This window comes from Saccopteryx leptura, chromosome 3 (assembly GCF_036850995.1).
Source record: "Saccopteryx leptura isolate mSacLep1 chromosome 3, mSacLep1_pri_phased_curated, whole genome shotgun sequence".
NCBI lineage: Eukaryota > Metazoa > Chordata > Mammalia > Chiroptera > Emballonuridae > Saccopteryx > Saccopteryx leptura.
Window position 1 is genome coordinate 349,035,009 of NC_089505.1, and position 26,446 is coordinate 349,061,454.

A 26,446-nucleotide genomic window follows, 5' to 3' on the forward strand; every position below is an offset into this window, starting at 1 on the left:
TAATATTTAAGTTATTGAATTTGTCTATTTCCATTGAAACATCAGTTTCAGTGTGTTTGTTCCTCATTTGCTCAGTCAGTACTTTGTGAGGACCTAACTATTTTAGGCAATCCTCTAAGTCCTGAACACAAATGAAGAGAACAAGAGCAATTGCTGCTCTTAGTTAGCTTGCCTACTATAATACACACGTGGCTCTAGAGACACCTGGGAATAGAAACACTTTCCAAAAACATGTCTTTATTTAATTCAATTTAAAATCCTTGCCTGACCTGTAGTGGCACAGTGGATAAAGCATTGACCCGGAATGATGAGGTTGCCAGTTCAAAACCCTGGGCTTGCCTGGTCAAGGCACATACAAGAAGCGACTACTGAGAGTTGATGCTTCCTGCTCTTTACAACCCCCTCCCCCATTCTCTCTCTCTCTCCTCTTTCTAAAATCAATGCATAAAATCATAAAAAAAAAATCCTTGATAAAAATCTCTAAATTGCTATACCACATTTCTAGCTTAAATGCTAAATTTGTAGGTTGGTGTTTTAAAAGCACAGAAATGGCATTAAACATTTTGTGATTCTAATAATAAAAATTCTGTAAAAAAATAACATGTTTCTTACCATGACAACTTGGCAAGGCTCTATTCCATCCAGGTCTTCCATCATCGCCCATGATACAGGTGAGTGTTGAATAACCTTGAAGAACATAACCAGCATCACAGTAATAGGTGACTGTTGAGCCTAATTTATAATCCATTCCAAGTCTGGTGCCATTCATTATATTGCCTGGATCAAAGCAGGACTCTCGGAGTTTTGCTGTAAAACAATATAAAATATTGTTTTACTTACTGACAACAATGAATTGTTTTAAAAGACTGTTTTCTATGTAACCTTTAAGATTTGTTTATTAGTACCACTAAATGGAAAGAAAAGTACCAGCACTCACAAAGCAGCCTTTAACCATATCTGATATCTTGCTAATTCATATTGATTAGTAAGACAATATAATTCTACATTGGTTTTCACATTAAAATTAGTATCAGATATATACCATCAAACATAGGGTTTTAGAGTTTATTATAAAAAGAAGCAGGACTTATTTCCTTATTTCATATTTATTATTGTGCATCCATTCCATTATATCACTGCCTATGTGGGATTTAGTTCATTTAATCACTAAGAGGAAAGTAAAAGACATTTCTACTTTTCTTCTGCCCTGAAAACACTTCCCTTAACCTACCTGCTTTTCAATAAATACTTAAGAGCCCACTAACTAGCCAACTCTGGAAATACAGCAGTGGACAATCAGAAAATATTTTAGCTCTTGTGGCATTTACAGCCTAGTAAGAATTATATTGGATAAATACTTATAATTGTAATGAGCATTGCAAAAGCGGAAGCACGCCTGAAGAACCAACAATACAGACTGAACATTAAGAGATAATGAGCTGAATAGGTCAAAGAGAGACAATGGGCATGAAGTGGAGAAAGTGTACTGGTGTGTGCAAGTTTAACAGACCCAGTGCCTGAGTTTCAATTCAAAGCTAAAAACCTTGATCTCCCAAGGGTGTATGTACCTGTGCTCCCATCTATTATATTTAGACTGCACTACAAAAATCTTTTCCAATACAAAAAACTATGTTCTTCTCAGATAAAATATCTACACAAACGGTTTTCAAGGAAGAAACACCCCCTGGCCAGTTGGATCAGCAGTAGAGCGTCAGCTGGCACGTTTAAATCCCAGGGTCAATTCCTGGTCAGGGCACACAGGAGAAGCAACCATCTGCTTCTCCACCCCTCCCCCTTTTTTCTCTCTCTTTCTCTCTCTCTCTCTTCTCCCTTCTGGCAGCTATGGCTAGAATGGTTTGAACAATTTGGTCTTGGGCACTGACTCAGGTGCTGAAATAGCTCAGTTGCTGAGCAAAAGAGCGGCACCCTAGATGGGCAGAGCATTGTCCTGCAGGGAGGTTGCTGGGTGGGTCTTAGCCCAGGCACATGCAGGAGTCTGTCTCTGCCTCCCTGCCTCTGGCTTCTCACTTAATTGAAAAAAAAAAGTAAGAAACATCAGGACAAATAGTAAATTTGGTCACTAGAATAGGGCTTTAGTGTTGCAGAGATTGTCTATTTTTAAGAATAAAACCTACATTGAGTCTTTTCTTAAACAAGCAGAAAAACACAGGTAATTTTTAGGCAGAACAGCAATCTACATTGATAGCAATCTTTAGGAAATTGAGTGACATTGTCTGAGGATAATAGGAGGGATTGAAATTATTGTTTAAAAGAATAAATCTCTTTGACACGTCTAACCATCTAATATTCAGCCTTTGAAAAGTTTGCTTTTCCTTTTTTAATGTTTTCTCAAAAGTTTTAATGACATATCAATGAATCTAGGAGTCAAACATCCCACTTTTTTTTTCTTTTTCTTTTTGGCCGGGGAGAGGCAGGGAGAGAGACAGGAATATTGAGCTGTTCCTGTATGTGCCCTGACTGGGGAATTAAACTGGCAACCTCTGCGCTCTGAGAGGACATTCCAACCAACCGAGCTATCTTTACAGGGCTTAATCTTTTCTTCTTCTTTTTTTTTTAAATTTGATTGGTTGATTTCTAGAGAGACAGAGAGAGGAAGAGAGACAGAGGGAGAGGGGAGAGAAGTATTCATTGTTGTTCCACTCAGTTGTGAATTCATTGGTGGCTTCCCATGTGCGTCCTCACCGGGGATAGAACAAAACCTGTAACCTTGTCATTTGGGAGGATGCTCTTAGTTGATTGAGCTAAACAGCCAGGGCTGAATATCTTGCTGTTTAAGAAAAGGTAAATATGGCGGAGGACCCGGGTTCGATTCCCGGCCAGGGCACACAGGAGAAGCGCCCATTTGCTTCTCCACCCCTCCGCCGCACTTTCCTCTCTGTCTCTCTCTTCCCCTCCTGCAGCCAAGGCTCCATTGGAGCAAAGATGGCCCGGGCGCTGGGGATGGCTCTGTGGCCTCTGCCCCAGGCGCTAGAGTGGCTCTGGTCGCAACATGGCGACGCCCAGGATGGGCAGAGCATCACCCCCTGGTGGGCAGAGCGTCGCCCCTGGTGGGCGTGCCGGGTGGATCCCGGTCGGGCGCATGCGGGAGTCTGTCTGACTGTCTCTCCCTGTTTCCAGCTTCAGAAAAATGAAAAAAAAAAAAAAAAAAAAAAACAAAAAAAAAAAAAAAAACAAAAAAGAAAAGGTAAATATGGTCAAGAAATAAAAAAAATATTGCCCGTACAATAGTTTTACATTGTTAGCCTCATTTTGAGAGGATTCGTTTATGTTATTGTTATGTTTACATAACAATATTGATTTTATAGAAAAAGCAAAGGAGAAGGAGAACCATTGATTTGTGTTCCACCTATTTATGCTTTCATGGGTTGATTCTGGTATGTGCCTTGACCAGGGATGGAACCTGTAACGTTGGCATATCAGGATAATGCTCTAAGCCACTGAGCTACTTTTCCAGGGCTACAGACTACTTGAAATCCTCAATGAGTAGCTTTCTATGAATAATACTACCCTTATTGTTTTTCATGCATGCCACAGCAGTTACATCTGGACATTTTGAAAACACTTGGAGAATTTTTATATAAGGTACTAGGCAGTAGAAGAAAAGGTGATTTTATATTTTTAAATTAATTATAATTAAATGTTGATTAAAATTTATTGAATTGCTTCTAAGCAACACTTAAGCAAAAAACACATTTAGAATGAATTTAGAATTGAATGATAATAAATCTCTACATATTAAATCTTTTGCAAAGTAGTTAAAATGGCACTTAAAGAAAAATTTAGTCATTAAAACTCATATTAGAAGAGAAAAAATCTGAAAATTAATCAGCTAAGTATTTATTTTAATAAATTAAATAAAGTAAATCTAGATATAATAGAAAGAACTAAATAATATAGATAGCATCAATAAAAATAAAAATAGCAGACAATGTTAGTGAAAAACATACAGCAACAAATAAGGAAGATATTGTGAATATTTTTATGTTATTATATTTGAAAAATGGGATCAAAATAACTAATTCTTAGAAAAAGGTTTTAAGAAATCTAAGCTGAAGTGGGAAACTTGAATAGATTTACAACAACTGGAATTCTACTACATTAAATCCCCAAGTCCACAGTTCTACAGAGAAGTTCTAGTAATCCTTTAAGAAACAGTTGGTCACTCTTTTACAAATTATTCTACATAATATAAAAGTGAGACTGCGCCCAAAATTAAGCAGTTGTATATAATTAAGATCAAAACTAGACAAGGACAGCCTGACCAGGCAGTGACGCAGTGGATAGAGCTTCAGACTGGGATGCAGAGGACCCAGGTTCAAAATTTCAAGGTTGCTGGCTTGAGTGTAGGATCATAGACATGACCCCATGGTCGCTGGCTCGAGCCAAGGTCGCTGGCTTGAGCTCAAGGTTGCTGGCTTGAGCAGGCGGTCACTCACTCTGCTGTAGCCCCCGTTAAGGTGCATATGAGAAAGCAATCAATGAACAACTAAGGAGACTAAGGAGCCGCAAGAAGAACTGATGCTTCTCATCTATCTCCCTTCCTGTGTGTCTGTCTCTGTCTGTCCCTCTCTCTGTCTCTCTGTATGTCTCTGTCACAAAACAAACAAACAAACAAACAAAAAACCACTAGGCAATGAAATATAAACTAGGAAAATTACACACTAATCTCATGGTAATAGATCAATGATGATACATTTTTAGTACATAGTATATATAATAACCCTATGACTTTATATACCATAATTATAGATATTTACCACAATAGTACAAAGAAATCAGCAAAATATATTAAAAACAACAAATAATAAACAAACCAAATCAACGTTCATGTTTACCTTTATATTCTAAATGAAATCCAGTGTAACTAACGGATCCATCACTCCGAAAAGCCAAATGCATGGTATTGGAGCTGCTTTCTATTCTCTCAGGTAACTTGCTGTCTTGAAAACTTCCAATTAATGGGCTGTTACTGTCTGGCCCATCGTATATATAGAGGAAGTCATAGTTTGGTTCTATGCTAAAACTAAAGAGAGAGAGAAAGACAGAAGGAAGTGGAATGGTTATTGGAACATAGTAAGCTTAAGTCATATAATCATATATTAATTCAGTCAATATCTTTAAAAATAACAATAGACCCTGTCAAAATAAGTTAAAATTTGCCTGGCAACAACACAGTGACTACCAATATCAAATCAGCAGTAAAAAACAGAAAAGACATCTTGATATTTTCAAAAATTTCCAGGTTGGCATTGTGTCTACAGGGAATACAAATGATTGCAAAGCAAACATTTTAGCTGATGAAGGGTATAGGATTTGGAACCTACAGAGATGCAGCTTCAAGCCTTGCTTGTGTCCTTGTTAAGCTATATATAAGTTACTTTATATCAGTAAAATGTGGAGGAAATTTTCTATTTTTAATTGTTTTCATTTGGATATTAGAAAATACAAACGCCTTTTTCTTTCTTTCTTTCTTTCTTTCTTTCTTTCTTTTTTTTTTTTTTTTGTATTTTTCTGAAGCTGCAAACCAGGAGGCAGTCAGACAGACTCCCATATGCGCCCGACCGAGATCCACCCGGCACGCCCACCAGGGGGCGATGCTCTGCCCATCCGGGGCATCGCTCTGTTGCAACCAGAGCCACTCTAGCGCCTGAGGCAGAGGCCATGGAGCCATCCCCAGCGCCCAGGCCAACTTTGCTCCAATGGAGCCTTGGCTGCGGGAGGGGAAGAGAGAGAGAGAGAGAGAGAGAGAGAGAGAGAGAGGAAGGAGAGGGGGAGGGGTGGAGAAGCGATGGGCACCTCTCCTGTGTGCCCTGGCCGGGAATCGAACCCGAGACTTCCGCATGCCAGGCTGACGCTCTACCACTGAGCCAACTGGCCAGGGCCGCCTTTTTCTTTATCAGTGGTACAACTTGTCTGAATTTCTATATTGAGAAGCAGTGTTGCTGTTTTAAAAGTCAACTCTACTTAACAGATTCAAACAAAAGTTTAAGATACAAATTTGCACTTAAGTTATGCAAATGAAGTATTGTACATTATTTTAGGTACACTTTATTTTGAAAATACATATATTTTCCTCTTTTAGAACTTAATGTAAGAGAATTCAAACCAATACACTACTTATCAAAATTAAATAATTTATAAAGACATTTAGCACATAAGTTATTGAAATTAATATTTTCAAACTGCAAGGTTTGCATATTAAGTTTGCCTAAGAAACCTTCAAAAGTACGAGACCTGTCCTATAATGATTATAGAACCCACATATTTAGAAAACAGAAGTTATGCAATTATATGTCTCTCTGTGATGCAGCTCATCTGTGGCAGAGAAAAGATAGACACAATTGGGTCATTAAGAAAAGCCAACGGGTTCAGGATAAAATCAGTAAAGCTTACCATTATTGAACATCCATCAGAGAAGAAACTATGCTTACAAGTTTTATCATCCCTGCATCTAAATGTATAAACTTGTTAGTTATATTTCTAAATCTCCTGGATTTACAGAGGTTAAATTTCCACAAGAATTCTAACTCTTGATGTATGTAATGCGTAAGGGAGAGGGATCCAGCTAGCTTCCTTGTTGCATAAATAGCGGTGCAGAAAGACTGGGATGATGCAGAGGTTCCCAACCTTTCCATCTCTCAGGGACCCTGTAACATGAGAAAATTAGGGGACCACCACATTGCTATATTTTGTTTTTATTTATTTGGTAGGTTCACAAGTCTAATTCCAATAATTGCTCTTAAAACCTTTCAGGGGATACGAAGTCTACATTTAGGCAACTTTTGCTGTAACATAGCAGAAATTGGAGAACAGTTATTATTTTATTACTTTCTATGCTTTTTCTGGGTAAAATACAACCTTTCTGAACTTCAACTCCTTCAACACTAATATTTTATGAGAATTACAACTTCCTTATCTATCTCACTGTTGGGAGAATTACTAGAAACAAGTGCTTTGTAAATGATATATTATAAGTGGTTTGTATTATCCTTGAAGGCCAAAAGCCCACTTAACAATGGAGTGCAGTTCATTTCTTTTTAATTTCTGGTTTGGAGTTAAATAAAAGCTTCAAAATGATGATTTGTAACTTCTTTGAAAAATAATAATAAAACAAGAACAGTCTTTTTCTAGAAAATCTTTGAATCTTAACTATAATGATTATTTTTCCTAAAAAACTGTCAAGACAGTACATTCTAATAGTATATACATTGTATTTTACAAGGCACTTTCACAAATATTAATAATCATGTGGTAGCTTAACAATAATTCTGTGATATGAGGAAGGGGGATTATCATTTTCCTATTTCCAGCGAGTATACTAAAAACATCAGTGGTCTCCTTAAGGTCATAATACATAATACATGACACATGCTAAATTTGACCTAAATCAAATTAAGGTCATGTACTTCATGTGAGACAGTTTTTTAACATTCATTTACTAACTAGAATAATTTAAAAAGTAAACTGACCCCTGTATCATACACTTTATCATTTATAATGTCAATACTGCCATCTCTTCAACTGTAAAAATGGGAATAATAATAATACTTATCTCAGCAAGCTGTTTTGTAGCTAAGTTCTGGCATATAACTAACGTTATTTTTGCTTTGTTATTACCAGTTATCAATGTAGTATTACAAATTATCAGAATAAAAATTCTATACATTTAAAATTTTTATTCTAATATCTATGAATTCAAAGTATCTTTCATTTTTTTTAAACATAGCTCCCATATATTTAAAAATTGCATATTTAAGCTTGATATTTTACATAACTACCAAGCAGTTTTAACATACTAGCAGAAGGAGGGGGTTTGTTACTAGAGACCATGGATATTGCTCTTGGACACAGAATATTAGTGACAGCTCTACTTAGGAAGTTTTTGATTTCTGCTACCTAATACTCCCATTGAAATATTAAGGAAAGTGGTAGGCCAGGTTTTGTGATCAAAACTATTGGCTCCACGTGGAAAACAGAGGTTTATTCCAACAACTTCCCCAAGGTAACTCACATGACAGTGACAGAGGCAGGGCTCACACTCAGCTGCCTCCTTCTCACATCAGAAGCTACATTCTCTGCTACTTCAACCCTAAACTAACCCTGCAACTAGTCACAGGAGTAAGCAATACATGTACATTTAAAAACACTCCCGGGTAAAGTCTATCATGAGAAGCTTCTGCTAAGATATACAGAGAGGATTCCATAAAATTCCTCATCAGCTTGATTTAATGAGACCACCAGGCAGGGTAGGCACAGCACGTGTCCTCCCAAGGCCAATGTCACACGTATGGATATTAAGATGTTTCAAGAGATTTTGGGTGATGCACATATGGGGAAAAATTCCTTGAAGTCCTGACCTTTTCATCTTGAAGTTTAGGAAAAACTGAATTTTGGAAGCAGTAATTTTAAGGACAGGGTGGGAGAAAAAGTTATAGAGACCATGTTTCATTAGAGTCAGTAAACCACTTGACCTTTAATGTGTTTCCTCTACACTGGATCTGGTGACAGTGCTCACCCACAAGCCTTTCAAACTGCCAGGCATCTCTGCTATTATACAGGGCTTTGGAAACTGCTGATTGCAAAGCACTAGTGTTGTAATTTGTAACAATAATAAAAAAAATGTCATGTATAGAAAGAAAAATTTGCCTAAACAAACGCAAAAGCAGATGACAGAAAGATTTTTGAAACGTCAAAGTGTCCAGGCGCTCACCTGATAAACGCCAAGGAGATAACATAGTCCGTGTTCACAGTGACGGTCCAGTCGCAGTCTCTGCTGTGCGGATATGGATGAGGGAAATTTGGCGAAAGGATAAAGCCTGAAGATCCTGTTAGATTGCCTCCACAGGGTGCTTTAAATAAACAAACAAAACCCCTTAAGTGATTAATAACATGTATTAGCTATCAATATTTGTGAAGTTTTTAAAAATGAGTTAGGAGGTTTTGTATAGACCTGTTTTTTTTAATACCCAATGCTTGGATATTGAATTGTGCTTTAAGGCAAACCACTAAAATATTAAATAAATACATACATGGCTATATTAACTTTAGCTCCTTTTACTGGCTTTAGAAGACAAAAAATACATGTATATGTCTATCCCTTTCTATTTTTTTTTTTCATACACCAGAAAAGCATTGAGAAGAGGGGTAACGATGGTTTCCCCATGGTTATTATAAAAACATAAAAAAATCTGAAGTTTACTAGGAAAGTTAGAAACAAAACAAAAAAAACCCTCTAATAATAAATGGAATAATAGCATATAAGATATTTGGCTCCTTTTTACTTATTATGGTACTTTTTACTTATTATGGAGGAAGAGCCTTTGATATAGTTAATGAGTGAGAATAGATAATTATCTGAGAACTTACAGCACTTTACAATAGGATACTCATATTGAGTATTTGGATATTTTTTAATTTAGTTGCCTAACTTGTAAATGAAAATGCACAAGTTACTACAATTATTAATACAGTCCCCAAGAAAGGTTTCTGTAACACTTCAATGTAGAGGTTAAAAGAATTCTTAGTGAAATTTATAGAATAGATTCTGTAGGGCATTAGTTTTGTGGTCTATTAAACACAGCTTCCAATCAGTATTTATATATATTACACAGAGCTGGCAGTGTCAGAAAAACAGAGGAAGAAATATTTGGAGGTCCCTGGTGGTGAAGTGTGACTACAAACAAATGAGACTGAAATTCTCATGATCTCATGATAGCTCTTACACATAATCAGCACATACACACTTTTAAAATGATACTTTTTTCAGACATATTTTACCATTCAGTTATAACACATTCTTTTTATTTTTATTTATTTATTTATTTATTTATTTATTTGTATTTTTCTGAAGCTGGAAACAGGGAGAGACAGACTCCCGCATGCGCCCGACCGGGATCCACCCGGCACGCCCACCACAGGCCACGCTCTGCCCACCAGGGGGCGATGCTCTGTCCCTCTGGGGCATCGCTCTGCTGTGACCAGAGCCACTCTAGCGCCTGGGGCAGAGGCCAAGGAGCCATCCCCAGCGCCCGGGCCATCTTTGCTCCAATGGAGCCTTGGCTGCGGGAGGGGAAGAGAGAGACAGAAAGGAAGGAAGGGGTGGAGGTGGAGAAGCAAATGGGCGCAGGTTCGTGCCCTGCCCGGGAATCGAACCCGGGTCCCCCGCACGCCAGGCCGACGCTCTACCGCTGAGCCAACCAGCCAGGGCCAACACATTCTTGATTCTTTTGATAACACAGGTTGTATGTAGCCTGACCAAGCGGTAGCACAGTGGATAGATCATTGGACTGGGACATGCAGGACCCAGGTTCGAAACCCTGAGGTTGCCAGCTTGAGCGTGGGCCATTTGGTTTGAGCAAGGCTCATCAGCTTGAGCACATGGTCAATGGCTTGAACAAGGGGACCATTGTTCTGTTGTAGCCCCCTCCCGGATCAAGGCACATATGAGAAAGTAATCAATGAACAACTAAGGTGCCTCAGTGAAGAATTGATGCTTCTCATCTGTCTCCCTTCCAGTCTGTCTGTCTCTGTCTGTCCCTCTCTCTGCCTCTCTGTGTCTCTGTCACCAAAAAAATAAAAATAAAAAATAAAAAATACATAACACAGGTTTTAGAAGGAAGAACTTGCTCATTCTGGTAACATGACAGATCTCTGTTCTTTGCCTGAGTCTGGATATGCAAAGTCCTCAGTACAATGTGCTAATTTTTGCCATCTAAATAATAGATGTCTGCTATTTCCTTCCTCCATGTCCCAGGCTACCTTTGCCTCAGTGCCTCAGTCACAGCTGATGACCCCAACTCCTACTCTATGGGAATAAACACTTAATTATCACCTGTGTATTTTTCTGGTATCTAATCAAATGTGTAGACAGTATAGAATATTGCAACTTCCTGTTGTCCTCCGTTTTCAAATTTCAATGCTTGCTGAATAGTTCTCTGTACAAGTAGAGGATAAAGAATGTTTCCTAAGTCAGCAGGATAAAATCCTCAACCAGGTCCCATAATGCCCTTTCCTCTCCAGAAATGTGTGCATATCTCCCCTTTACTCTCTGGCTTCTGCCCCTTGTCTGCAGACATGCTCAAGTCTCTTTAAGAATAAGAAAAACTTCTCTCTGACTTATTTCCTTTCATATTTCTTATTTTCAATTAAAAAATGTTGAATTTTACCTTATGCTAGGTTAAGAAATCCCCTCACCATTTAATGTTGGGTTAAATGAGTTAACTGTAAAGAACCACCTTTGCCCAGAGGTCTTAACATATTTCAGATAAGATCTCTGAAATAACCCCCCTCCTCATTACACTATGACAAGACCAGATGTATATCCTGCAAAACTCCATTATTTGATTCAAATGCTTAACTGAATTGCTTGTTCTCATTGATCACTCAGAATTAAATGCTTGTAACCAAACTTGGTTAAACTTCTCTTTTTCCTCCATATCCCTGAACTTTGGCCTGCTCTCAGCCTTGGGTCAGCACATAACGCCTACTTAGGGCAAGCTGAACTCAGTACAACATTCTTTGACCTACTGCCTCATCTGGCCACCCTTTTCCCTCACTTCCCCAGACTTCATTCTTTCTAGCCTGTGCACTCCCCTCTGTAAGAGAAAAACTCCTTCTGCCAACTTGAGATGTTTGTAGATCTCGTGGTCACACGGGGCTCCTTATCACAGTAGTCCCTGCACCCTCCTGCTGCCACACCCTGCAATCATTCTTCTTTAAGAAAAGTCTCTCTTTGCTCATTTCAAATTTATTATTTTATTTAAACAACATCCTTTGAAAAGGAGGTCTAGTCTCATTGTGTCTTTCTTATTTATGTGCTGTATTTACCTGCAGACTGACTAACATGATTGGCAAAGCAGATCACAAATGAAAAGAAATAGTTTCTTATGTTATATTGCAAAAGAAAGCATGAAAGTATTCATTCTGAGGAAACTTATTTTTATTTTAAATTATATTTAGAGAGACATAAACTTTTACGTTGCTTAAGGGTCTAGATGTCTTTCTTTAGCCCTTTTTACGTCTCGTTCTCTCTCCAGCCAGTGCTAGCTGTCTCTGCCTCCTTGCTTCCAGAATAAAAGCGTTTTAGCTCAGTATGAAGTGACTTTTGCATTGATTAAGATAATAGAGACTTTTCTGTCTTTATCATTTTCTTCACATCTGTAATCATTCTTAGTTCTTGATGTTCATCTTAAATTCATCCACCTATCTTTGGAACTCCTAAGTTTCTTGTAGTGTCTTTGTATTGACCTGTTTTATTGCCAAGCACGTTTTCTTTGGTCTCACCTTAGAATTTCGGCATTAGCTCTAAGTTCCTTACTTAGTCGTCTCTAATTTTCACTCTACAACATTCTTCCTCGTTGACCATATTGACCATATCCTGTTATTTTTGTGTGTTTTTCCTTTATCTTTGATTTAGATGCTGAGGACTCCTTTTTTCTATCTTCACCATAAAATTTTTCTGCTTAATTCTAAACCATATGACCAAATACTTACTGGATATCTTTACCTGATAGCCTAGGTACACAAACACAGAATGGCCAACACATACAAACCTCAACTCAAATTTGTTTCTTCTTTTGTATTCCTAAACCGTTTGATTAGCACTAACATCCAGCTGTATTCCCCAGCTAGAGACATAAAAGTCTTCCCAGTTCTTCACTGCGTACTTCAACCTATCAAGAAGCACTGCAGGATTTCACCTCATAGATTTGCATAAATACGTTTCAGCCACCTCTTCTTTCTTTACGTACTACCATATTTCCAGATCTCACATTTTGTTATCTGCTTCCAGTATTAATGCAATAGCTTCTGGTTTCCCTGCCTCTGATTTTGCCCAGTTTAACTTTTCCCTAGTGAACTCTTCTAATCATATATACTATTGCCCATGCCTACAAATCTGCAGTTATTTCACATCTCCTCAAAGAGTATGCCTCAGCTCTGGTAGAGTTTTCATAACCTAACCCCCGACAGCCTCTCCAATCAATTCAAACGCCACTCTAGACACACAATGTACACTCAAATGCCACAAAACTGCTTCTAGTTGCTGTCACTTCCACGCCTTTGCCCACACTATTTGTTTTTCTTGAAATGTCTTTTTCCCTTCTTTGTTTATATAGCGCTTACTTATATTTCAAGATGCATCTGTCTCTAGAAAGTTTTTCTGGAAATTTTCAGCCTGGGCTCTGCTTAAACTGTCTCCAACATACTTTGGTATCCATAACAACCTCTGCCTATCTTCATTATTTCTCTTGCCATATTTTACTTAAATATTCCTTTCAGATGTCCAAACGCACCACTAAGCTACAAGATAAAAATTGTGTCTTATATGACCCTTTATACCTGGGATTCAGCACATACTACCCATTCCATACATGTCTGTGGGATTGCTAGTGGCTCTTCGCATTGATTATGCAGTTAGTTAAGAAGACTACAGATGATGTGCAAATCTAATTTGAAGCTATGTTTTTTGTTTGTTTGTTTTTTGTATTTTTCTGAAGCTGGAAATGGGGAGAGACAGTCAGACAGACTCCCGCATGCGCCAGACCGGGATCCACCCGGCACGCCCACCAGGGGCGAAGCTCTGCCCACCAGGGGCTAAGCTCTGCCCCTCCGGCGGGTCGCTCTGCCGAGATCAGAGCCACTCTAGCGCCTGGGGCAAAGGCCAAGGAGCCATCCCCAGCGCCCGGGCCGTCTTTGCTCCAATGGAGCCTTGGCTGCGAGAGGGGAAGAGAGAGACAGAGAGGAAGGGGGGGGGGGTGGAGAAGCAAACGGGCGCTTCTCCTATGTGCCCTGGCCGGGAATCGAACCCGGGTCCCCCGCACGCCAGGCCGACGCTCTACCGCTGAGCCAACCGGCCAGAGCTGAAGCTATGTGTTTTGATTAAATTATTTTGCCTTTGGAACTTGTAAAATCTATGTGAATTTAAAAAAAATAGAAAACTATATTTCATAATAGCAAATATATGCATAAAAGAAATGACAGCACAATGTTCTTTGTGCTTCTTTTCTGTGGTAAAGTGGTGGGATAACGTGTAACTCTGGGGAACATGGTATAGCATTGTTTGCTTCAATTTTCCTTATTTTTAACAGGTATCATTGGCCTTTTTATTGTTAGAAATGTTAGACACATACACACATATATATTATGTATGTGCATTCTGTCTCAAAATAAACAGAAAAATCTACTGCATATATATATATATATATATATATATATAATTTTTTTTTTTTTTTTTACTGAGACAGAGAGTCAGAGAGAGGGATAGACAGGGACAGAAAGACAGGAATGGAGAGAGATGAGAACCATCAATCATTAGTTTTTCGTTGCGACACCTTTGTTGTTCATTGATTGCTTTCTCATGTGTGCCTTGACCGTGGGGCTACAGCAGACGAAGTCACCCCTTGCTCGAGCCAGCGACCTTGGGTCCAAGCTGGTGAGCTTTTTGCTCAAACTAGATGAGCCCACGCTCAAGCTGGCGACCTCGGGGTCTCAAACCTAGGTCCCCGGCATCCCAGTCCAATGCTCTATCCACTGCGGCACTGCCTGGTCAGGCTACTGCATATATTTTTAAGTATCTTACTGGATATATTCTATAATTATATTATTATTTGGGTATTAGATGCTCTAAAAATTATTTTAATTCTATTATTTATTTATCAAGGTTTACCTGATATATTTTATTGCTGTAATTAATTTTGAAAATCTGCAAAAGCCATTGAGACCATCAAAGAGATTAGCTGACATTGTATATCCCAAACACTCAGTGAGTAAAGAAAATTCTCTTTGTCTTTAATGTTTTAAAGTTTTATGCCATTTGAAAAAAAATGCATATTTATTTTTCTGCATCTAATCATCAAATACTCAAAATAAGATTCTTAAGTCAAATAGACTTATGAATTCAGTTTTCAGTTAGGTTCCATGAAATTCTGAAATTAATCATTTGCTCTGAGTGTAGTTTATTGTGAGCCAGTTACACAGGCAACTATTGATAACTATTTTACAGTCTTTTTAATTGTTTTATCCCAGTTCAGCTTTATTTGTGTTTACTGTCTTCCTGGGCAGCCTACTCACACCAATGTCTTTGTTATTTACCTTGATATTGAGTGCTGCTACTTTCCCTCCGGCAATGTCAAAGTAATCTTCACACTGTCAACTCTGCTGGAATGAATTCTATGAACACTCTTAAAGATGCCATCCTTCCGTCTGGTACTTGCTATAAGGCTGACTATTTCCACATGCAAGTAAAATGCTTCATGCTCCCAGGGTCGGAGACATAGACTTATGGAGTTTCTAAAAAGTTCAGGGTTTAATCTTTGGTATAGTGTTTCCAATCGCAGAGTTCTTTCTTATCAGATTCAGAGGTCAAGCTTTCTGCAGCCTTAGCAATTTCTCAGTCACTTTATTTTTAGGTTATTTTCTTGCTCAGAGAGGCTCTAATGCATATCTTCTCCTCAAGCTATCTTCCTACCAAATAATACATAGCCTCATACTCCATACAGAAACTTTCTACAATCTGCTCAATTTAAGTATGATTTAGTGTTCAATTTCTTTTTTTCTAGAATTAGGACTTGCTAGCTAAAGCCTTGTTTACAATGAAACTTTATAACAAACAGCCTACGGCAAAACTCTTTCTTTGTTTTGTATTTTAGTACTTACTAAAATTTCAGTAAAAAGCTTTTCAATATTTTAGGATTCTAATCATAAGAATATATATAGTAGAGTTCTTCTGGTAATTCTAATAAACAACAAACACCCTGTAACCAAGTCTAAGAATCACAATGAAACAAGTTTTATAGCAAGTCTGTGGTACTTTGTCATTTCTTCTTTACATAAAGATCCTCCTATGAGATACGCAGTTAATTCCAATTAATTGGAATGTGACATTTGAATTTACCACAACTGGACATTTTTTTACGTTAATTAGCAGTAAACTAACAAATAAAAACTTCATTATTTCAGTCTCTTTTTCTTTAAAAATATTTCTTAATATTTTCTTTGTTTTTATGAGTTTGAGTTATAATAAATATAACAATTGATATTTGATGATTTGGAATCTGTCAGTTGTACATGAAAAGGAGTAAAAGGAAATAACAAAGTGAAGAGGGCGACAGACGAAATCTGGACTGGGTCAAGGTGTGACCCTTATTTTGTGCTTTTTTTAAAAAAAATCTCTTTAATATTATTTTCCTTTGTCATGGGCCTCATTTTCCACAGAAGTCTAGAACTATCTACCTACTCTCTAGCTGGTTTGAACTATAAAATGGATTTTGTTTTGTGCATTAAGTGGTTTTATTTTATTTTATTTTTCATTTTTGTGGTTTTTAATGCAGGTTACAACTATAGTGAAAATACATTAAAACCCCCATCTCACAGTAGTGGAAATGTAAAATGCCAAAATTCTAATTAATACTTGTACTCCCTTCTCCATATTTTGGTGTTTCTTTAAACAGAATATATCTTCTAATTAGTGGCAAAAGAAACTAGCCAAGGTAACAGGCAAAGGGGTTGGTTGTGACTGGTTGTTATACGTGGAAGGCATATATATGACCGTGCCCAAGCATAACATGTATCTTCTCATTGAACTTTTTAATATGCTAACATATAAAATACAAAAAATGTGATATAAAAATTTTGAGTTTTAATTTTATTTTACTAGAAAGTAGACTCATAAGAACAAGGAACTTCTCTGTTATGTTTTATGACTAAAATGCTCAATGTTTAAGACAATACCTAGAACACAATAAATGACTAATAAATTTTGTGTAACTCTTCTATAAAAAGTTAAAGTAAGAACTAAAATAAATCTAAAAAATTAAGTCCTTGACCCTGGCTGTTTGGCTCGTTAGTTATAGAGTGTTAGCCCAATGTATAGACATCCTGGGTTCGATCCCTGGTCAGGGCACACAAGAGAAGCTACCATCTGCTTCTCTCCTCCTCCCTTTCCCTCGTTTCTTCTTCTTCCCCTCCTGTAGCCAGTGGCTTGATTAGTTTGAGCATCATGTGGGACACTGAATATAGCTCGGTTGGTTTGAGCATGTTGGCCTCAGGTGCTGAGGATAGCTTTGTTGATTGGGGCACAGGCCCTAGACAGGGGTTGCTGGGGGGATCCCGGTAAGGGCATGTCTATCAGAAAAGATATATTTTGCTCACTTTGTTAAAGATGGCGCTACCCACATGGATGGGCATCAGCTAGGTGATAATATTAACTGCCTTCCTGCTTGGGAATGGGCGTGAATATGCTAATGTGTGTTGAAGGAGGGCATTCATGCTAAAAGGTTTTAAAAGGTGGAGCTAGGAGGTCATTTGGGGATAGTGGCTATGTTCTTGTAGGGAGGAGGAGCCCAGGCTAGAGCAGGGCAGGGAAGCCAAGTGGACGAGGCAGCCAAAATTGCAGAATGGGGAAGGAGAAGAGATGAATTGTGGAGGAGAAAGAGATGGGGAACAGAGGTAAATAGACTGGTGAGGTAGAAGCCTTTGATTCTAGGAACACTTGATGAGTCAGTAGCTTTGTGAGTGCTGAATGAGTGGGTTTTGGAGCCCCGAGTGTGTTTTTACTTCCTTCCTGAGTGCTAGTCTAGAATAAAGGAAAATGGATCACCAGTTTTAGGCTCTGTTGATTCCTTATGGTCTGCCTGAATCAAACCTGAACCTGTGCAGACCAGGCAGCTTTGATGGCGGCCACGGTTACTGGGTATACAGGGCATAAGCAGGAGTCTGTCTTAGTATCTTCTTCCACTCCTCTCACTTAAAAAAAAAATTAAGTCCTTGAATTTTTTCACTTCTTATTGAGGCACTAAATATTCTTTTCCTATAAACATGAGTTAAAAAATCACTGTAAAATGATTATTTTAAATATTTATAAGTTATATATAAGTAAAGAAAATAAGGCTTCCTCTCCTAAATGTGCTAAATTTGTGCTGAAAGTGATAAAACAGAGAATGATGAACAGACTGGGAATCTTCTCTCAAGTTGTTAACAGTTTAGTAAGAAAGAGTGTGAAAAATATAAGATTTTGAGTAGAGAGAACATACTTTGTTCAAAATCTATTGTAAATTCAAGATGACACCATTTCTAAAATATTTAAGCTAAAAGGTTGTTATTAAACTGTGTAGTATAAGAAAGTTAACAATGAGATTTTGAAACAAAGATTATATAGCAGGTTTTATCATGATTTATAATCCAAAGATGATACTTTCTTCTAACTTTCCTCAGACCAAGCAGAAAAATAATATGTGTCTTAATTTTCTAGAGACTAACTCAGGTATTCAAGAACAGCACACGGAAAACGAAAGCATATGGTTAGAAGTAGGAACAAAGTAGCTACAAATCCTTAGATCATCAAATTCAAAACTAAAGTTCTTTTAGAATACATGAATTTAATAAAAAGTCAAACCTTTGAAACTCAAGCATAAGTTCCAACAGAACTTTTCTTCTTAGAAGAAATAACTATTATAGATAAATATGGCTCATTTAAAATATAGAGTCTAAATTACTCTTTAAATATTAAAAGCTGCAGATAGCCCTGGCCGGTTGGCTCAGCGGTAGAGCGTCGGCCTGGCATGCAGAGGTCCCGGGTTCCATTCCCGGCCAGGGCACATAGGAGAAGCTCCCATTTGCTTCTCTACCCCTCCCCCTCTCCTTCCTCTCTGTCTCTCTCTTCCCCTCTCGCAGCTGAGGCTCCATTGGAGCAAAGATGGCCCGGGCACTGGGGATGGCTCCTTGGCCTCTGCCCCAGGCGCTAGAGTGGCTCTGGTCGTGGCAGAGCGACGCCCCCTGGTGGGCAGAGTGTTGACCCTGGTGGGCGTGCCGGGTGGATCCTGGTCGGGCGCATGCGGGAGTCTATCTGACTGTCTCTCCCTGTTTCCAGCTTCAGAAAAATACAAAAAAAAAAAAAAAAAGCTGCAGATAACTACATTTATACAGTAGATAAGGAAGATCAGGACTTTTCAGGATCTTCAGTTCTTAACTATTTTTGAGCTCTTAGAATCATTTAGAATATAATAAAATTATGAACCTCTTGGCAAAAATAATGACCATTTAACTAAGGATCATTGTATATTTGGAGGGGGGGGGGTTGTAGATCTCTGAATTGTTAGACTCTCATAAAGAACCCATTCTAGAATATTGTTCTTAATAATACCAGTGCTTATTTATAACCATTTGTATACTTGTGTAGAATATTAATTGTTCTTTAATTCATACCTATACAGACTGGTGGGCTGGGCTGCCAGAAGTATCGATTTTCTACCTGAATGCAGGTTATTCTTTCCTCTCCTTGAAGCTCATATCCTGGGTCACACTGAAAAAGAACCGTGTCCCCAGGTTCTCGTCCATCCCCATTTCGAGTTCCATTCATGGGGACACCAGGATCACGACACGCAGTGGCAACAGAACCTATCAGATGATAAAAACAAACCTTTAATTTTGATGATCCCAAAATCAATTCTGAAGTCCCAGATATTACAGTATTAAACTTTCCACGTGTCTATGTGCATTTAGAAAATTAACTTTAACAGTGCTTCAACCAATTTGTTAGTGTCGGAACAATAAATACTTTAAAAATATTTTTATTAAGTAATATGTGGGCTAAATTATTTCCAGAAGGAGCATGGCACTTGAGTGTTTAAATAATAGATTTAATCAAAATTATTAGATGTGCTGTGAAAGACACTGTGAAGAGGATGAAAAGATGTAGGCTGGCAGAACACATGCAGAGAAGATATTCCACAGAGGACTTGTATCTTACAGCACATAAAGAACTCAAATCTCAGCTATGGAAAATAAAAAATGGCAGAAGAAAAAGAAAAACAATTTAATTACAAAATAAGCAAAAAACATTTCAGTGAAGAAGATTCCAGGTGGCACATGAAAACATGGGAACATCATTAGCCATTGGGGAAATACAAATTAAAATCACAACCAGATATCACTACATACCTATCAGATTGATCAAAATAAAAGCTAGATAATTTCAAATGCAGAAACAATTCTAGAAAAAAACTGAAGGATTTATTCATTGATGCGGGGAATGTCAAATAGTACAGCCACTCTAAAAAGAAGCAATGGCAACTTCTTGAAAAACTACAAGTGTGTTTACCACACAATCCAATAATTGCAGTCTTGCACATTTACCCCAGAGAAATAAAAACTATGTTCACATATAAACATGAACACAAATGTTCACAGCAGCTTTATTTGTAGTAGTTGAAAACTAGAAACCACACAAATGCTTTTGAAAACATGAACAATTAAACTAGCTGTGGCAAATTCATATCACGGACTAGTACTCAGCAATGAAAAAGAATGATGATAGATATGACAGCTTGGATGGATTTGAAGGGAATTATGCTAAGTGAAAAAATATATTACCAAAAGGTTATGTACTATTGACTAAATCTATGTAATATTCTTGATGGGACAAAATTATGAGGTTGGGAAACAGATTAGTAGCCATCAGGAGTTGTAAGGGTAGAAAATGGATGGAAGTGACTGTGTCTATAAAAGAGTAACATGAGGGATTACTGTGATGTACTGTATGTACCCTGATGGATTGGTAGTGGCCATACAAATCTACATAGAGCTAAGTACACACAAATGAGTATATGTAACTAGGAATATTTTAATAAGATTGGTAGATTTTATGTCAATTTGCCGATTGTGATATCATGCTATAATTATGCAAAAAGTTGTCATTGGGGTAAACTGGGTGAAGAATATATGTGATCTGTCCTTATTACCTTATAATTGCAGGTAAATATAAAATTATCCAAAAATAAAAAGAAATGTAAACATGTAGTAGAGTAGATAAGACCATAGGAAAGGAGCCAGGTAGTATATGGAACATAATCAGAGAGTTAACTCCAATTAAGCAGGTTCAGGAAACAAAATATTATTTTGAATGATCACAAATAGATTTACCCTAAATCATATGCCAATTCAGCATCAAGACAAAGAAGCTATTCAAATTTCCATTTAAGCTGTTACTAAATTATATTCACGAATATAGGATTCAACACTTGTATAAATTATTTTATAAATTACATATTCAAGTTATAAGACAAACTGCTGGATTACAGATGTATAACTTATATTAACTCAGTCATTCACTTACTAACCTAATATATTCCAGGCATCGTGCTAGGTCGTAGACATGCAAAGAGGAAATAAGCAGATGCAAAAAACTGAGCAGACATCAAATTGTTTCGTATAGTGGTGGTACTGACTAACAGATTCTACTGTATACATTCCTAGTAGGTAGGTAGGTACATAGGTAGGTAGGTACGTACGTATGTAGGTAGGTGGGTAGATAGGTAGATAGATTAATGAACTAATCAATATGTTAATACATCCATTAAATTTGTTATAACTTATCTTTCTGATACACATAAGAAAAAAGAAATCAGAGAATCTACAATAGTATTGTAATAGTTTGTGTGAAAATTAAGAGGACCATATCAATAAGTAGAATGTTAGGCCTGACAGTGTGTAAAAGCAGTAACAAAAACAAAAAGGGATCATATATATCACATGATATATATTTATACACACACTTATATAGTTTGCTTATAATTGTTAAAGAATAAGAACGTTTATTTTCTGAAAGGGTTTGTTTTTAAGGGGTTACATTTTTTTTTAAAAAAAGGATAATAAATGAAGACTGCAAATGTCATTTTTTCAATCACTTAAATGAAAGAAAATTTATAAATCAGAGTTTTTATAGTTTTGTTTCATTTTACTGATAAACCAGTGATTCCAAGAAATGGCTTGAATAGAGACTTGGCATGCATAATTCTTTTCATTCTTTTAACAATCCTATAAGTCAAGTGTCATTATTATTTTTATTTTAGAGGTGAGGAATCTAAGGTTTAGGAAGATTAACCTTTCCGATATTACAAGTAAGTGGTATAGAACCAAGATCTTAAATTAAGTTTGGCTGATTTCAGAACTCAAATTCTTAAATGTTACATTAAACTGTCCTGTCCCCTTCTACCTATAACTGTCCCAGAGATGCAATTTCTCTCCTCAGTTAAATAAAATAGAATAATAAACCCTATTAGTAAATCATGAAAAAAGTAGATTATATCATATCTACAAACAGAAAAGCTATAGGTAGCATAAATCTAAATCCATCTTAGCATGGGGGTGGGGGAGGAATGTATTCAGTGGGACGCTTGAATCTATGTAAACACAATAAATTAAACTCAATTAAATATATATATTTAAATCTACCTTTATATGACCATTACATTTTGAGAGAAGTGTTTCTGATTGTTAATAAAATAAAAATTGAACTCATATTGGAGAATATCAAGGGTAGTGGATAAGGTCTTGATTCCAATTTCCACCCGAGTTTGTTCTGTAAACCGTCTGTGTTCCTTAGCAGAGTATCTGTCATGCATCACAGAGTCTGGGTGATTATAACCTTTCATTATTGATAGTTTTTGTGACAAACTAAGTCATTATATTTTTCTTGAAGTCTTCTGGGATGGTTTCCACCAAAACTAAAACTGATCTATAGATTGGCTTTGCAGTATGTCAGTGTGGAAACACATGATTTACATTTAAGATGTTTTTTATTGGGTAAAAGTGACATAAAAATGAAATGTGTTATAGCTTTTAAACTGAAAAGTAGGAATAACATAAAAATATGAAAAAAGTTATTTTTTTTTCGAGACTTCCCATGTGCTGGACTCCGTGTCTTCAGGAAGATTAAATTTTAAGAATAACACTCTCAAAAGTAAAAATATTCATATAACAAGGTTACAAAGATGTATTGAAATTAAAGCAGTCAGTATAATCATGGCCTAGCTGAAGTGAAGGGGAAAATGGTTTTGCTCTATTGTCAGATTTGCTGTGCTTAAAGATTTAAAGTGGAACTCAGCTGTAATAAACTGATGTGAAACAGCAGCTAATGTAAGTGACCATACACGTTTGTTTTTGGATCCGGTTGATTTGAAGAAAAAGAGGTGGTAAATCTCTGTTGTTCCTTTTTCTCATAATCAATAAACAAATCAGTAATAAAATTTTAAGGTACAATAGAGAATGATGGGTTTTACTGAAAGATCAAAGAAATTCTCTACTCTTCCAATAATTTGAGTTTTAAAAGCAATTAGTTAAATACACACAGGAACAATTATTTGGTGTAAATACTCTCTTATTTTCTTTTTTTATTAAAAGGATGATCACCATAATGGTTATACGCTTCGTGGGTAGACGACAGATTATAATAATTTTAGTGTCAATCATTCTTGTTATCTGTATCAAATAGAAACCATAGTTATTGAAAAAAAAATATAACCATTTAAGGAGCCACGCTATTACTGCTTGAAAACTAGAAGTAAAATAATCTCACATGATTATATGAATAATTTAAAAATTAATTTATAATGTAGGAACTAATAAAGTATTAGTTACATGTATAAACACATAATAATTTTATTTAATAATTATTTTTTAGAATGTACAATTCTCAAAATATGTAATTCTTATTTTCACTGTCTTCTTGCTATATACACTTTTAAGTTGATGTTTGATCATCTCATTTTGTCTTGTTCTGGAATAAGCTATCGGGTGTTTCTATAGAATGAAGACTTTTTTGGGAATTAAGACTTTCAATTTGTCAACTATTTTAAACATACAATAATGAGTATATGTGAGAAAATAATATATTTATCATCAGCATAAAATTATTATTATTTATTTTTAAAGTTTCCTCAGTTCAAATTGCTTAAAATTTAATTCATAAAATAAATATCTGTATTTGTTCTATTAGGTTTAAGCCTACCCTACTATTCATTTCTAACTTTTCCTAACATAAATATGTAAAGTAAACAGAAATTCCAATAAAGATAAAGAGTCTTAACAAACTTGTTGTCTCAACTATAATAATATCATGAATAGAATATTCTGGAAAATGCATATAATAGGAATATATGATATAACATCCAAATATAGCTTAAATTTGACTTCTAAAACTTTATAAAAATAATAAGGTGACTTTTTTTCCCTTCACAAGGACTATCCACCTATATTTTGGTTAGCCTAGCACAGGAATTATCAAGTGGATAGTCTATTACATAACTGTGGACAGTGTCCTTACAATAGCTGATTACTCAACAGAAATGACAATAGATGTAGGGAAATGGTGTATATAAATAGAGGAGCGTGTGAGTAGTTATATTGTAATCTATATTTACTGAGCACTAACTATCTTTAAAAAATATCATACTATAACCTGTATTTTATTTAATTCACAAAAAGTTGGGGTACTATTATTATCCATATTTTTCCAATGAGAAAAACTGAGGCTTAAAGGGTATAAAATACTTGCCCAACATCAAACACATAGGGCAGTTAAAGTGGGAATGCAAACATGAGACCATATTGAAGAAACGTTAGCTTAATTAAAAGTGATACTTTGTCATAAAAAAAGTGCTTAGCCTGACCAGGTGGTGGCGCAGTGGATAGAGCGTCGGACTGGGATGTGGAGCACCCAGGTTCAAGACCCCGAGGTCACCAGCGGGCTCATCTGGTTAGAGCAAAGCTCACCAGCTTGGACCCAAGGTCGCTGGCTCGAGCAAGGGGTTACTCGGTCTGCTGAAGGCCCATGGTCAAGGTACATATGAGAAAGCAATCAATGAACAACTAAGGTGTCGCAACAAAAAACTGATGATTGAAGCTTCTCATCTCTCTGCGTTCCTGTCTGTCTGTCCCTATCTATCTCTCTCTCTGACTCTCTCTCTGTCTCGGTAAGAAAAAAAAAAAAAGTGTTTAAAGTGTGGCCTATATAAACTCAAATGATATGATTACTTAAACTCAATATTATAAAACTCAAATGATATGATTAGTTTAGTTAAAATTTCTAAAACATGTTATTAATCTTTCAATGTCATTTTAAAATCCAAAGAGCAATATTCTACCCGCCTATCATTCTATTGGAGGAATCAAAAACCTACACATTTAAAATATTTAACTTCAAGTATAATTATTATTATTTTTTTACTAACAGAATTACACAGTTATTAACATTATACCTTATTCACAGGACTACATTGGGGTATATTGTGTCAAACTGAATCAAGTCTGTGTATCTAAGGAAGAGATATGGTTGTCCAACATGAAAGGCAGTTAATATAAAATAGATTTCAATAAAACAATTGAAGTCTTTTTAAAGTCTTTTCTTCTTTTAAGTCTTTTTAAAAGAAGAAAAGTCTAGAATTTTATACTGTTGAATAAGTAATGTTATCTGTTGGGTAAATGAGTTTGTAAAATTTGTATTTTTTGAATTTGCTCACTTTTATTTTTACAAAATGGCACTAGGCAGCCACATGTGTGCTTGCCCTCAGGCAGGGCAGCTGATTGCAAATTGTAGATTGCATTTCTGCTTAGTAGGCGCCATTGTTTTTGCTAATGTTTGCTGGGGGAGGGATTTTGATTGCCCCCAGCCTGTTTTGCAGAGAAGAAGAAGAGACAGAAAGAAGCCATGTTTGCAGAGAAGAGAATAAGGAGTGCTGAGGTGGAACGGGAGCTCAGGGACTTCAGGAGCTCCACTGAGGCTGGTGGAGGCCTTTGTTTCTAGGAGGAACCAGAGAAGATTCTCCAGGTTGTGGAACCAGAGAATGCTTCAGGGCTTTAGGAGCTCTGAATGAGATGGTAGCCATCTTCCCTCCCTGTTTGCTGGTCTACCAGTACAAGACTTTAATAAACGGAATGCCCAACCATATATTGGCTCCACTGTTTCTTTACCGTCTACTCTAATCCAATGAGAACCTGCACCACCACAATGGTGGTGGCCAATGGCCTTACATTATCAAAATCAGGAGAGACTAGATTTTAGTGTCTACTGTAGTAAGAAAGGGAAATTGTATAAATTATCTGAGATTTAGCTCTCTCATCTATAAAATTGGTCGAGTAATTTTTTACCCGACTGATTTAGTATAAGATAAAAATCTTTTTATATATATATTTATTTCACCAGAAAATTGTTGTATACTCATTGAGCCAGGTATAATGCTTGATATTGGAGATGTTATAAGAGAAAACACCTTGTTACCTTCATTGATTATAATGCTCCAATTAGTCAGCACAAGTGGTGGTAAATTACTGATACAACTTTTGTGAATTGTAGGCAAGTTAAGTTAGGTTGAAGACTGTCAAAATTATCTGTACAGAAAATCGATTTCATATTTCAATATTATAAAAGAGAATACCTGGAAATCACCAGAAGTATTGAGCAAAATAAATGAGAAACCATATAAAATGCTTTTACATTATTTCTGACAGGCAGCATCAGTGAGCTTTTAATTTTATAGTCTTAATTTTTTTATCCAATCAGATTCATTTAACATTTACGAAGTAGTAAGTATCAGGTACAGAACAAAATTCTGGAATACAAATATCAAGAGGATAACATTCTTGACCTTCTTAG

At 36.5% G+C, this 26,446-nt stretch overlaps 1 protein-coding gene across 3 annotated transcripts in view; it reads right to left on the reverse strand.

Annotated features, from left to right (window-relative positions):
• CSMD3 (CUB and Sushi multiple domains 3) overlaps positions 1-26,446 on the reverse strand; it is a 1,231,016-nt gene that overhangs the window by 285,593 nt on the left and 918,977 nt on the right. For all 3 annotated transcript variants that reach the window (XM_066379371.1, XM_066379370.1, XM_066379369.1), the window contains 4 exons: positions 19,222-19,413; positions 8,732-8,870; positions 4,857-5,044; positions 613-807 (listed from right to left, as the gene is read on the reverse strand). In XM_066379371.1, the coding sequence (XP_066235468.1) occupies positions 613-807; positions 4,857-5,044; positions 8,732-8,870; positions 19,222-19,413 (714 nt within the window). The remainder of the gene's footprint in view (positions 1-612; positions 808-4,856; positions 5,045-8,731; positions 8,871-19,221; positions 19,414-26,446) is intronic.